Raw genomic sequence first — 15,094 nt, forward strand, 5'->3', positions numbered from 1 at the left:
GGTTCCCTCCTTCCTACCCACTCTCCCTCCACCCTCCCTGTTTCGCCACTAACACCACTGGTCCTGTAGGGCTCATCCGCCCTGGATTCCCTGTATTTTCAGTTCCTATCTGTACCAGTGTACCACAACTCGAATCTTATAGTTCAGTTAATTTATAAACTTGCTGCCATCAGTTTGGCTCTGACACACAGTGACTCTAGAAGAGTTTCTATGGCTGTACAGCTGCACTGGAACAGCTTCATCTTTCTCCCAGGAGAATGCTGATGGGTTTTGTTTTTGTTTGTTTTCTTTTTTGTTATTAATACACACATCTCCAACAGATTTGTTTTGGAAAGGCATGGATTGTGAGGAAAGAAGAAAAAAACGTGAGACAGGACAACGTACGGATATGTTGTAATAAACATAAATGTACGCCATTGTGCTAATTGCTTTATAACCACAACAAGCAAGTGCAGAGAAGGCCCTGGACCAAACAAAACTACAACAAAGGTTCAAAGATGGAGGTGATCCCTTAGCAAGGATGAAGAGTCCAGTCTCTGGGATTGGCATTAAGGCGGCAGTCCTTGGTTTTGGATGGGTACTGGGCATGGTTGAACCAGATCTGAACAGAAGGATGGCCCGTAGGCCCAGGCACAGCATGAACTACCATACTACCCATAACTACCATACTACCCATAACCACCCATAACTACCAACGTTTCTGCCACGATGCAGTGCCAAGTGGGGTTGTACTTCTTGTCACACTCCACCTTGATGTGGGCCGAAATGTCCTTCTCTATGCTGTATGTCTCCAGCACCTGAACAGCGTGGCCTTTCAGTTGCCGTGGTTACTGTAGAAGGGCTTAGACTGGCTCAAGCGCAGAGAGGAGCTGTCCCTACGCAAGCTGTGGGCGGCACATCTAACTGCTGGTGGGTTTCAAAGAGCCAACTCTGTGGTTAGCAGTCCATCACTTACCTGACAGCTACATGTAATTATCTAAGAAGACTGGTAGTCAGGTTTCCCCTATATCTGAAAGTATTTATATGCAACCTTTTATACGCTGAAATGTCATGAAGTGAGGAAGCAGTTATTATTAATTTACATGTGAAAACGTTCCGAGCATTCCCAGACTCCCAAATACCTAGTAAATCACGCCCCCCCACCCCACCAAAAAACACCCCCCCTAAAAAAGCTAAGATAACACTAAGACATTGTGCTCACAGCACAGGCCACAGCCATGGCAGCTTGATGCAGACTGTAGGTCCCAGGGAAGGAGTCGGGTGACTTTCTCTCGCTTAGGGTATACGCTGCCTCTTTAATGGCTCACTGCAAACCGAACACTCAACGGTAGTCTCACTTTTCATCTTTTCTTAGAGAAGCAAACATCTTCCTTAGATTTCTCTCAGTTAATGAAGAAGGTACTAGTGAAGGTCTTTCAAGAAGGGTGGAGTGGAGTAAAGCAACTTTCAAAAAGTAGGGAGTAACTTTTGGCTAGAAGAATGAACAAATCAGTCTTAGAAGAAACATAACCACAGTGCACCTCAGCTGCAAGTAGAGAGAGATTCTGACTATAATGGGGGGTGGGGGTGGGGCTTAGAGGGTCATGGAAACAAGGGAAACCTTCAATGAAATGGAGTGACTCAACTGATGCCAGCAATGAATTCAAACAGCAATAGTCGTGGGGAAGCTCAGGGCTGGGCCACATTCATTCTGTTATACACCCGATCAGTGGCAACTAACAATTTAAAAAAGAAAAGAAAAAATAAAAGACAACTCAAATAACAAAGTACAGCAACAAATAGTATACTGTATTTCAACCTCAGTAATCCTAAAGCATCAGAGGCTCAAATGTAACATATAGACACATATAGTCTTAACCGCATTGGAATTTTCCAATGCTACAAATGACATTCCTTGGTGTTGATCTTCTCTTCATTTGGCATCTATCTCACACATTTCACATGCCCCATGGGAGTCTGGGGTCAAAATATAACCTGAACTTGATGATTACTAGGTGTACTTATGTTCCAATTCACAGTGACCCTAGGTACAACAGAATAAAACATTGCCTGGTTCTATGCTACCCTTACAACTTATGTCTGAGCCCACTTGTGAAGCCACCATGTCAATCCAACTCATTGAAGATCTCCTTTTTATTGACCTTCTACTTTACCAAGCGTGATGCCCTTCTCTAGGCAATGGTCCCTCCCGATGGCATGTCCACAGTGTCTGAGACCAAGTCTTGCTCTCTTTGCTTCGAAGGAACAAGACAGATTTGTCCTTCTGGTAGTCGTGGTATATTTAATCTCGCTGGAGGAGCCCTGGTGGTGTAGTGGTTATGCACTCCTGGTTGCCAATTGGAAACCACCAGTAGCTCCCCCGGAGAAAGACTGGGTTTTCTAGGCTCGTACGCAGTTATAGTCTCAGAAACCCACAGGAGGCTGCTACTTGTCAGCAATGACTCAATGGCGGTGAGAGTTTGTTCCTTTTATTTTGTGGGGGTGCTAACGGGAGTGGCGCTGTTGGGTAAGCATTGGACTATTAACGGCAAGGTGGGTAGTTCAAACCCATTCCCTGCTTCTCAAAAGACTAGTCAAACTCTCTGTTATGCTAAAGATTTATAGCAGTTCTCAACCTGTGGGTCGTGACCGCTTTGGGGGGGTCAAATGACCCTTTCGCGGGGGTGGCCTGATTCATAACAGTAGCAAAATGACAGTGATGAAGTAGCAATGAAAATAATCTTTTTTTTTTTAATCGGCCTCCTCAGCCGATAGCTGCACAGAGGAGTCTGCATGCACTGCCATCGAGCCGCTGCTCACAAAGTACTTGGTGGAGGTGCCGTCCTCCGCACGGACGACCACCAGGCCGGGCTGTAGACCTGCAGCGTGGGCACGTGGGATGCCAGGATGCCAAAGGATCCCGTCAGTGTGGGCACCTCCACCTGGAGGATGTTGGCGCCGTTGAAGAACACCTGGGTGGGCGACGTGAAAGACAACTGCCCGGGACCCGAGGCAGGGGCCGGCGTGGGGGGGCAAGGAGGGGAAGCGGCGGCCTCAGCGTAGGTTCTGGCCAAGTGCATGAGGCGGCCCTGGCTAGCACGGCAGACAGCATGGGGCAGCGGGAAACGAGGTGCGGCAGGCCGAAAATAATGTTATGGTTGGAGGGCGGTCACCACAACATGAGGAACTGTATTAAAGGGTCGCGGCATTAGGAAGGTTGAGAACCACTGATTTACAGCCTCAGAAACCCTAGATGGGGTGCTTATAAGTCAAAATCAACTGGTTGGCAGTGTGTGTTCTTTTCTTCCAGTTTTCATCAATAGCAAATTCAAAGGCATCAATTCTTTTGTGTTTGTGTGTATAAACAGATGTTTTCTCTCTCTTTTAAAAAATGACAATGAATGTACATATTGGCAATGAATATACAAATGCGCTTTACACAATTGATGTATGTATGGATTGTGATGAGTTGTATGAGCCCCTAATAAAACGATTTAAAATGTTTATAAATCATTTTACTGGGGCTCTTACAGCTCTTATTAACAATCTATACATCAATTGTATCAAGCACATTTGCAGATATGTTGCAATTTCTAAGACTTTTTCTTTCCATCCTTGGCATCAGTCCCCACCCTCAAACCCCCAGCATCAATTCTTTTTTTTTTTTCTAGCATCAATTCTTAATGGGAATTTAGGTCTCCCTCTGGGAAAAAAAAATTTAAACATAGGTACCCAATACCATCTACTCAGATTATTAAATTCCTGACCAAACCATAAACTGGAGCTATTAGTAAAAATATTTTCTTTACTCCTGATATCCCTTCTGAATTATATCAAAAGTTGGCTCAAAATAGGTACTTTTATTTTTGTCAGTTATGTTCAGCTATCACTGTGCATTTTTTTAATGTCAAAATTTGCATTTATTGGATCTGTAGTCAATGCTCATAAAAGTAGCAAACAGTATGGGAAGTGTGCCCGGTCTGACACTCCCCCACCCCCCACTTGAGAGAAAGACGAAGGGGGTGCAACAGAGCAGCAAGGTAAGCAAAGCAATGAAGTATGTGAGGAATCCCAACAAATAGACCTTGGAATCGGTGGGCAGGGTGTGACACTTCACCAGATCCAACTTGAAAACATTCAGAAGAGTCAGCAGACAGACCCGGAACTATTTATAGGATCCCCCGCTCCCTGCACCTCTTTTTCCTTTTTAAATTTCTTTTTCTCATGGCTATCTCTATAGGATAGGTGGGATAACCAATTCCGAGGAGAAAACAACGGACCTACGGCTCTGGGGTTACATGGGAGAGGAAGAGGTGGAAGAAAGGGAGGGGGCGGAGCCAACAAACCCAGGGACAAGGGAACAACAAGAGATCTAAAATCGATGGTGAGGTAGGCGTGGAATGCCTGGTGGGTTTGATCAAGACCAATGTATCCTAGAGAAAGTACTGAGAGTCAAATGAAGGTAGAACATGATAGTGGGACAAGAGGAAAGTAAAAAGAAATAGAGGAAAGAACTAGGAGGGAAAAGTCATTTATAGAGTGATAAATATAGGCATGTACATATGTAATATATCAATATATAATGATAGAAATATTTAACATCTATTTAAATGTTAAATATTTCTATCATTATATATTGATATATTACTTATGTATATGTACATATATTTAAATGTTAAATATTAAGGTAGCACAGGCATTGGGTCTCTACTCAAGTACTCCCTCAGCACAAGAATACTTTGTTCTAATAACCTGGCATTTTGTGATACTCACCTTCCCAAGATGATTGCTGAAGTCATAACGTGTGCATAACCAAATGTGGTGAAGTACCTGATGGTGCCCCACTATTAAAAGATATATCGTCTCGGGTCTTAAAGGCTTGAAGTTAAACAAGCGGCCATCCAGCAGGGAAGCAAAAAAGTCCATATGGAAGAAGCACACCAACCTGTGTGATCATGAGGTGTCCATGGGATCAGGTATCAGAAGACCCAAAACAAACAAATATACTAATGCAAATGATGGATAGAGACCCAAAGCCCAACTGTAGACAACTGGACATTCCCTCCCAGAAGGGTCACAAGGAAAGAACGAGACAGCCAGGGTACAGCACAGCACTGAGGGAACATATAACATTCCTCTAATTCTTTAATGCTTCCTCCTCCCCACAATCATGACCCCAGTTCTACCTTACAAATCTGGCTAAACCAGAGCACGTACAGTGGTACAGATAAAAGCCCTTGACACTTGGGGCCAGGGCATGGTACCCTATCAGACTTGACCAGAAAACACTATTAAAGGTCAACAAACAGATCTGGAACTATTTATAGGCTTCTCTTTTTTAATTGTTACTTTTCTTATCTTTTGTTATTTTGTTTGGCTTTGTCTTGTTTTTTTGTGATTATTGTTTCTGCATGTCTATCTAGATAAGATAGGTGGGATAAACAATCCAGAGGAGAAAAAAACAGCACCACCAGTTCCTGGGGAACACGGGAGAGGGGGAGGCGGGGGATAGGAATAGGGATGCCAACAAACCCAGGGACAAGGGAATACAAGTGATCTAAAATTGATGGCAAGGAGGGCATAGGATGCCTGGTGAGGCTTGATCAAGGGCAATATAGCTGGGGGAAACTACCGAAATCTGAATGAAGGCCAAATATGTAAGTGGGACATGAGGAAAGTAAAAGGAAATAGAGGAAAGAACAATGGGACAAAGGACATTTATACAGGTCTAACTACAGGTGTGTACATATGTAAATATATTTATATATAATAGGGAAAAAGATCTATGTACATATATTTACATGTTAAGTATTAAGGTAGCAAACGGACATTGGGCCTCTAACTCAAGTACTTCCTCAATGCAAGAACACTTTGTTCTAATAGCCTGGCATTTTGTGATGCTCACCTTCCTGACATGATCGCTGAAGACAAAATAGGTGCATAAGCAAATATGGTGAAAAAGCTGATGGTGCCCAGCTATCAAAAGATATAGTGTCTGGGGTCTTAGAGATAAAGGCTTAGAGATAAACAAGTGACCATCTAGCTGAGAAGTAACAAAGCCCACATGGAAGAAGCACACCAGCCTGTGTGATCATCAGGTGTCCCATGGGATCAGGTATCAAGCATCAAAGACCCAGAACAAAAAAGCATATCAATGTGAATGAGAGGGAGGACAGAGTGGAGACCCCATGCCCATCTGGAGACAACTGGAATCCCTTCACAGAAGGGTCACAAGGAAGAGATGAGTCAATCAGGGTGCAGTATAAGCACCAATGAAACATACAACTTTCCTCTAGTTCTTTAATGCTTACTCCCTGCCACTATCATGATCTCAATTCTACTTTACAAATCTCGCTAGACCAGAGCATAGACACTAGTACAGATAAGAGTTCAAAACACAGGGAATCCAGGACAGATAAACCCTTCAGGCCCAATAATGAAAGTAGAGATACCAGGAGGGTAAGGGGAAGGTGGGTTACCGATCACAATGATCAACATATAACCCCCTCCCAGGGGTACAAACAACAGAAAAGTGGGTGAAGGGAGACAGTGATTGGTGTAAGACATGAAAAAAAAATTATCAAGGGTTCATGAGGGAGGGAGGGTGGGGGAGAGGGAAAATAAGCTGATACCAAGGGCTCATGTGGAAAGAAAATGTTTTGAAAATGATGATGGCAACATATGTACAAATGTGCTTGACATAAGGATGTATATATGGCTTGTGATAAGAGCTGTTGGAACCCCCAATAAATGATTAAAAAATAAAAAGCCCTCAACACGTGGAATCCAGTACAGATAAAACCCTCAGGAACAGTTATGGGAGTAGCGATACCAAGAGCGTAGTAGGGGAAAGGTTAGCAGACAAACGGGGAATCTGTAAGAGCACCCAGTAAAATGATTTATTAATAATAATAAAAAATAGCAGTCAAGGCTAGACCAGAGGAGGTACACTGGTACAGATAGGAACTGAAAATACAGGGAATCCAGGATGGATGAGCCCTATAGGACCAGTGGTGTGAGTGGCAAAACAGGGAGGGTAGAGGGAGAATGTGTAGGGAAGAGGGAACCGATTACATGGAACTGTGTGTGACCTCCTCCCTGGGGGACAGACAACCGAAAAGTGGGTGAAGGGAGACGTCGGACAGGGCAAGATATGACAAAATACCCATTTATAAACTATCAAGGGCTCATGTGGGAGGGGGGAGCGGGGAGGGAGGGGAAAAATGAGGACCTAATGTCGGGGGTTTAAATGGAGAGAAAATGTTTTGAGAAATGATGTACAAATACGCTTTACACAATTGATGTGTGTATGGATTGGGATAACAGTTGTATGAGCCCCTAATAAAATGTTTAAAAATAAATAAATAAAAAGTTCTAAGAAAAAAAAAAATAGCAGTCAAGAAATCAAAGGTTATTATCATTGTGTTTTATTTGCCATGAATACAATATTCTGGTGTTATATTTCAAATCTCATATTTGGTAATATCCTGTGCTATTATGAAAGTATTTAATAGTATTCTAATAATATTTAATAAGACTACTAAATACTATTTTGATAATACAAGATGACATTTAATAAATTAAATAATGTTTAATAAACCAAACATTAACACTGAATAATAATAATAAATAATCATGAATTTAGTCACAGATGTGTGAATCTGGAAAAGATTGTTCCTAAGAACCACTCAAACCTCATGGAACCTCATCTTCTCACCCTGACCCAATGGCAGAAGCCAAAGTGCCTGAGATGTAGACTGCTGACCCAAAATGATTTTGGAGTTAGTGAAAGACTACAAAGAGAAATACAAACAGTATTAATTATCCAAGAATTCTAATTATTACTAATGTAATGCTGGTATAGATACTACAGTTCATTTTCTTCTCTAAATTTACAGTGGGATGAATTTGGTTTGTGTAACAATGGCAATGCATAAAAATTCTATCGATGACAACTATCTAATTAAAACACTAGAGATCATTTCAAGTTTGGTGAATGAATTAATGATGCAAAGCCCAGAAATTAGTATACAAAATAATGCATTTCTATTTCTTTCATTTTATAGTCTAAGATAAAGTATATTCTGAAATAGAGATATAATGTGAAAACTCACATCGCTGTGACATTAAGAGTAATTTGAATTAATTTTGCAATATATATAAAATAAGGACTACATGGAAGAAGGTTCTACTTTACTAATACCTTCTATACCATTTCCGGTATGCGGAGAAACTAAATATTTCTTTTGTAGCAATTCTTTTCTTTGTTTTTTTTTTTTTTTTTTGCTTTTTTTGGTGACCCTGACGTGATTGTAGCAATTCTTTTAAAAAAATATTTTTACCACGGTGTGGGTGAACATTTTCATATAAACATTAAAGGAAAATAATTCGAAGTATTTCATTTAAGTAAGCTATGCTTGTTTAATTCTATGCAAAACAATTAGAACAGGTCATTTAAAACAGGCTTTATTAGATAAAATATTTCAGTTAATGATTAAACAATTTTCTTACCCTTTCTTGAAATATAAATGTCATTTCTTCATTTGTAGAATTCTGTTGAAAATATAAGCCTTTCATAGTGACCTAAACATGAAACAAACAAAATGTGTTCTAGGTCAATGGGATGAACACATGAACAACTGCTGGGAAGGGGGAAAAGGAGAAGTACAAATGCATTATTTTTCAAACAAACAGGGTTCTTTCTGAGGGGAATCAAGTAAGAGAACATACAATAATCTCTGTATGCAAATGAACTTACACTTCAGCCTTCCACTACAAAGACAAGCAGAACTCGAATTTAACTTTCACATTCAATACAAAAATATTAGATGTACTAAGGGAAAGATGAACTTTCAAGGGCTCAGAAGTGTTTATTTCAAAACGCGTCATTTTAAGAGCTTTAAAAAGACTCACAGATGACCACTAACAAGGAAACTGGACATTCAAGACTTGTTGAAAGGTTGCCCTCCATTCCTCTGACTCTTCACAAACCACTTCGTGAACCAGAGGTGAACTTCGTTACACCTCTCTTATTCCATAGTTGTTTCTTTGATATTCACAGTCATTCAAGGGGCAAGACTATATTAAAATTTTTTACTTCTTAATTGTGAATTGGGTAAAAGTTTAAAGGGCAGATCATCAGTTTTACATTCAACAATTCATACACACTTTATCTTTCTTTGAATTCCGCTCAGTGTAGACGTAAGGCTGGGTTATTCAGAGAAGCAAAACCAGCGCCACTCATATACGTACACGATTTCCTACGAAGAGAGGTGAAAGCAAATCAGGGAGATCACAGGCTGGTGGTGGGTGCAGAGATGCATGGATCCAAAGTCAGTAGAAACATGGCAGGGCACAGACAGCTCAGAGGTTGGCTCCCTTGGTCAACGGTCAACGGTCAACGACCAACTATGGAGGTAGTCCCAGAGTCCCAGTAAGCAAGGAGCATGATGTGGCATTGAAAGACATTCTGTCTCTCATAAAAAGATCACACCTCCCGAGAGGCGTCATCAGGCTGTGACCTAAATGCAGGACTCCACCCCTACATTTTTACACAGGTCCAAGTTGACATAAAGCCTGACTGCCACAGTGTAACATCATTTATTCCACTTATTGTTTCTTGTTTCCATTCTTCCTCCTCTTCCTTTCCTAAGCCTTTAAAGCTTTTCCCTGAGTAAATGTTCCCCTTGTAACCTCAAATGATTACTCTATGGTATGTCTATATCACTAGTGTTATTGTCCCCTTTACAGACCTATCATATGGCTGAAAATTGAGTCACAGAGTTAATTTCAGACATTGAAGGGTGAACGCCAATAAGCCTGGGCATTTTTCATGGTTTTGAGTTTTACTCCACATTTTCATCCTACTCTCTCCAGGCCCTAATGTGAACCCTTTGAGAGCAGTTGGTAGTGGTACCAGGCACCACATAGTTCTTCTAGCCCCCAGTTGTGAAGACTGAGGTTGGAATTGCCCATGAGTCCATACTACATGTTTCCATGTGTCTTGGAGCTTCATCACTCTTCTTTCCTTGGGCACAGTGGATTATGCACGGGACTGCTAACTACCAAACCAGTAGTTCAAACTCAGGAGGTTTTCTCCCTTACAATTTCTTAGTGGTCAGTGAAAGATATGAAAATAATAATTTATAAATTATCAAGGGTTCATGAGGGAGGAAGGAAAAAAATGAGGAACTGATAACAAGGGCTCAAGTAAAAAGAAAATGCTTGAAAAGGATGATGGCAACCTATTTACAAATGTGCTTGACACAATGGATGTATGGATTGTTATAAGAGCTGTTGAAAAAAAAATAGCTGTAAGAGCCCCCAATAATTAAAAAGAAAAGAAAAGAAAAGAAAAGATTTCCGGCCTTGGAAACCCAAAAGGGCAGTTCTACCCTGTTCTATATCTAGGGTTGCTATGCGTCAGAATGAACTCAACGGCAGTGAGCTTGGCTTTGCTTCTTCCTCCCAAAAAGGATAGACTGATAGTTGCACCTTAGACGAGTGGTGAGGCGCTCTAAAGACTCCAGTGGCTACTACCAAAGTAGGGCGGAAAATGTTATTTTTGTGGACATTATGCCAGTTGATGGCAAGATCATTTTTAAACGTCAGTTTTGTAGAAGTAGAAAATACATATAGGAAAGCATAAATCCTAAATATACAACTTGTTGACTTTCATAAATTAAATATGCCTATGTGACCTGCAACCTGATCAGTAAACATAAGCAGCCCTCTAAAATCCTTTTGACTTTTTGTCACTACCTCCATTCCCCCAGGGCAACCAACATCCTGCCCTAACAGCACAGGTTTGCTTACCCTGTTTTGTAACTCGATCTTCGGATGATTTTTCACTAAATATTACTTATGTGCATTTCAACTATATTGTTCCTTATAGTTCATTAGTTTCTATTGCTATATAGTATTCCTATAAACCAAACTCACTGCCATCAGTCATGGCGACTCATACTGACCCTAAAGGACAGGGCAGGACTGCCACTGTGGGTTTCCAACACTGTAACTCTATGCGAATGGAAAACCCCATCTTTCTCCCATTGTAGAAGTAGCTAGTTTACTTACTGTATATACTTGAGTATAAGCCGACCTGAGTATTAGCCGAGGCATCTAATTTTACCACAAAAACGGCATAAAAAATGCTGAAAACCGGATTACACTCGAGTATATGTGGTATCCATTTCATGGACGAATGAATTATTTTGCTTCTTTTCCATTTGTATGAGTTTCCTAGGGCCGCCATGACCAATAACCACAAACAAGGTAGCTTAAAACAGAGATTTATTTTCTTAAAATTCAGAAGGCCAAAAGTGGGAAATTAAGATGCGGCAGGGTTGGTTGGTTCCCTCTGGAGGCTCAGAGGGAAACACCATTCCATGCCTCTCTCCGTGTTTCTGTGGTTGTTCAATAAACCTGGGCATTGTGTAGAAACATCATTCTAATCTCTGCCTCCATCTTCATATTGCCTTCTTTGTCTCACTGGATTTGGGACTCATCCTAATCCAGAATGGTCTCAGCTTTATCCTCATTTTAATTACATCTGCAAAAATGCGATTTCCAATTAAGATCACATTCTTTGGTTCCAGGATGTTATGGTCAGGGATTAGGTCAACTAGATACTCTTGGGTAAGGATAGGCACAGAGCTCAACCTATTAATTGTGTCACAGCCAGATCACACCTCATTGGGGTCATAAGCCTTTTTGTATAAGTGAGAGGGAGATCAAGGAGAGAGAGGACTCCTCTTTGGTCCTTTGTCTTCTATTGGAGCTGGTTCTCGCAGACTGGCTCCTCGATTTCTTGTTGCACCTTCTGCTGATCCGAGGAGCCACCAGCAGACTACAGATGGTGGATTAATTTGGCCAATTTTAGACCTGTGTGTCCACCAGCCTGTGCCCCTGATGTCTCTGCTTCCTCATCCTGCTTCCCGTTCATCAGCTTCCACAAGCCAAGAGAAGCCTCATTTGAACTTGACTTAACTATTTTTACAACTGTAAGTCATTTCTTGATATTAATCTTTCTATAAATGAACACACAAACATCACTGGTTTTGCTTCTCTAGAAAACCCAATTTAACACAAGGTGGACACAATGTAACTCACGAGGAGCCCTGGTGATGGTTAAGCACAATGGTTAAGCACTCACTTGCTAATTGGCGAGTAGGTGGCTTAAGAGTTAAATTCAACTTGCTCTATTCAACTCATTATAGAGCTTTTACAAATTGTCCTGATAAGAATATTCTTGCGCATGATCTCTCTAGTGAGGGTCTGAGTTTTATAGCGGTTAAGGCAGACACTTGGGATCTCCTAGCGCCATTAGGACTAGAGCTAAGACATAAATGAGGTCGGAATTATTTCAAAGCCATTATTATTATTTTTTTGAATTCTCAACAGCTTTACTGGTGTATAACTCATAAATCATGTAATAGCTCAGCCACATCACAAAGAGTTTTACACGCATCGCCACAATCAGTTTTACGTTTTATTCATTATTCTACTCATTGTTATTAGCTCCCCATTTCCCCACAACCACCCTTGCCATGCCCCTAAGGAGCTATTAATCCAGTTACAGCCTCTATAGACTTACCTATCAAACTCATTATTTTCAATGTTACATTGGTTTCCAAACAAGCTACTAACATCTTTAAAATTGGAATTCTTTATCTGTAGGGTTAAGCTTAATAATTATTAGGTACTTATTGATCGATCAAGGAGCCCCAGTGATGTAGTGGGTTACATGTTAGGTTGCTAACCTTTAGGTCTGCAGTTCAAATCTACCAACTGCTCCACAGGAGAAAGATGAGGCTTTCTGCTCCCCCAAAAGATTTATATCCTTGGAAACCCACAGAGGCAGTTTTACTCTGTCCTTCAGGGTCTCTATGAATCAGAACTAACCTGATGACACTGAGCAATTGATAGATCTATACACAGTATGTAGGGTCCAATGCAGACATGATAGCGGTTAAAAGCTTGGCTACAAACCGAAAGGCCGGTGGTTCAAATGAACCCACTGATCCACGAGAGTAAGATATGGCAGTCTGCTTCCAAGAGACTTAGCACCTGGGGAGCCCTGTGGGGCAATTTTACTCAATTCTATAGGGTTGCTGTGAATTGGAATGGACTTGATGTCAAAGGGTTTTCATGCAAAATGAAAAATATGGTGAATCATGCTAAAATTTTTTAAAGTTTTAGGATGGTAACAGTAGAGCATTACACAAAGCGCAGGCTTTGTCCCTTCTGAGCAGGAGGCCCAGTGTAACTGTACAGGCTGCACACTTATACAGCCATCTGCGTGGTCAAAGTTACTGTATCTTATGAATCCACATGGAGAGTTTTTATTGAATGTTAGCTGAGCCATAGCTGATGCTTTCTAGGATGTTACCACTGAATGCTGGAACAGAAATGAATACATAATCAAGACAGAATTTGTATATGTGACATCTATAAGCAATGTATATAGAAAGAGTGAGCTAAGTTAAAAGAGGAAATCAGTTCTGGCACTCACTAACCCTTTGGTTATAGAAGGTTAGTCTGTCAGTGTGGGTGGGAGAAGCTGGGATGAGGGAGTGGAAGGTGGTAAGAGTTGATTCCAGCTATGGCCACCGTGTGTGTGGGAGCAGAAGCATGCTCCGTAGGCTTTGCAATGGCTGATTTTTCAGAAGTAAACAGTCAGGCCCACCTTCTGAGGCATCTTTGGATATAGCCATCCTACAAGTTAGCAAGTGAACAATCAAGCCTCCAACCCTTCACTCAGGAACCTAGTGTGTTTTAACCTTTTGTGCCACTCAGGAACTCCCAGTATAGGTAATGCAGTTATGTGTTATGCGTACCCTAACCTCTTCCACTCACCTTTCCAGCCTACACTACCTTCCCCCCACCACCCTCGCACCTCAGTATGATTTCACACCACGTGGTCACCCGTGTCAGAGCTATTGGGCATTGCCTACTTACTTAGAGGGTGCTGTATTTATTCTATAGATTCAGCTAAGCAAATAAAACTCAAGTTTTACCTCTCTCTGAAATGATCTAGTGGCCCTCAACCCATCAACCCTATCTTCACTGAGCTTCTATTTTTAATTACATGCTAATATACAAAAGCTTTCCCTACTTATTTACTAAGAAGAAGGTTTTCCACCTATTGCTTGGAAGAATCAACATCTAATATTATTCAAGAAATCTCCACTCCAGCTCAGCTTGGAGCTACTAGGCTTGCTTTTTGAGAAGTGAAGCAATCAGCAACTTGATTTCAAAACACCTGCTTTTGCAACTCTGAAAACCCCCGTTTTCTCTACCCCGGGCATCTTAATACAAGGCATTTGGTCAAGAGGCATGTACCTCACACTGTGCCCCAATTTCAAGGATCCTGGAAGGTAACTGCTTACCCAACCTCACTGCCGTCTAGTCCATTCTGACTCCTAGCCGCCGTACAGGATAGGGGAGCGCTGCCCCTGTGAGTTTCTGAGACTGTAACCCTTTACAGGAGCAGAAAGCCCTGTCTTCCTCCAGTGAGTGGCTGGTGGTTTCAAACCACTGACCTTGCAATTAGCAGCCCAATGAGTCACCACTACGCCACTGTGTACCAGAGTCTGCTAACACAGATATAATAATCTAATAAAGCCAGTATTTTTAGTCAGTTCAAGCTAAAGGATTCTTCTAAAATAGGTAATAATTGGCCTCGCTGAGTAGAAAAAAGTTAAGTGTAGCTGATCCAATAAATAACTGGGATAAAAAATTTTAAAATCCTCAAAGTTACAAAATGAAGAAAAGTGGCTTGAAGAAATATCAGTTATCTGTTTTACAAATTCCTAACAGGAATACTGAGTTCCCAACCTTAAGAAAATGGCATGACAAATGGCATTCAGGCCAAATGGCTTCTTAGGCAATGGTCCAGATTAAGTGGAAAATTCAGTGCATTGCTTAATATAATTTTTACTGAATTCAAGAAGAGCTGCACATAGGAAATAAAATAAAGCCTTACAGAATACAAGTACAACTTTAAAATGTATCGTACTTATTTCAAAGAGTGAATGCTATGTAGCCTCAAAATTATTTTATTCTAAATGGTGCTGTATCGAAAAGTTATTTAAAATTTTAAATGAAAATAAAC

The 15,094-nt window shown here is 41.0% G+C and overlaps 1 protein-coding gene across 1 annotated transcript in view; it reads right to left on the reverse strand.

Annotated features, from left to right (window-relative positions):
* Positions 1-15,094, reverse strand: part of CRYZL1 (crystallin zeta like 1) — a 50,897-nt gene that overhangs the window by 28,613 nt on the left and 7,190 nt on the right. The window contains exons 2-4 of the mRNA XM_030888665.2: positions 8,491-8,562; positions 2,807-2,951; positions 693-811 (exon numbers count right to left, since the gene is read on the reverse strand). Coding sequence (XP_030744525.1) covers positions 693-811; positions 2,807-2,951; positions 8,491-8,556 — 330 coding nt within the window. The 5' untranslated portion in view covers positions 8,557-8,562. The remainder of the gene's footprint in view (positions 1-692; positions 812-2,806; positions 2,952-8,490; positions 8,563-15,094) is intronic.

Source organism: Echinops telfairi, unplaced genomic scaffold (assembly GCF_000313985.2).
Source record: "Echinops telfairi isolate 266 unplaced genomic scaffold, ASM31398v2 ScPeMD7_7469;HRSCAF=8507_0, whole genome shotgun sequence".
Lineage (NCBI taxonomy): Eukaryota > Metazoa > Chordata > Mammalia > Afrosoricida > Tenrecidae > Echinops > Echinops telfairi.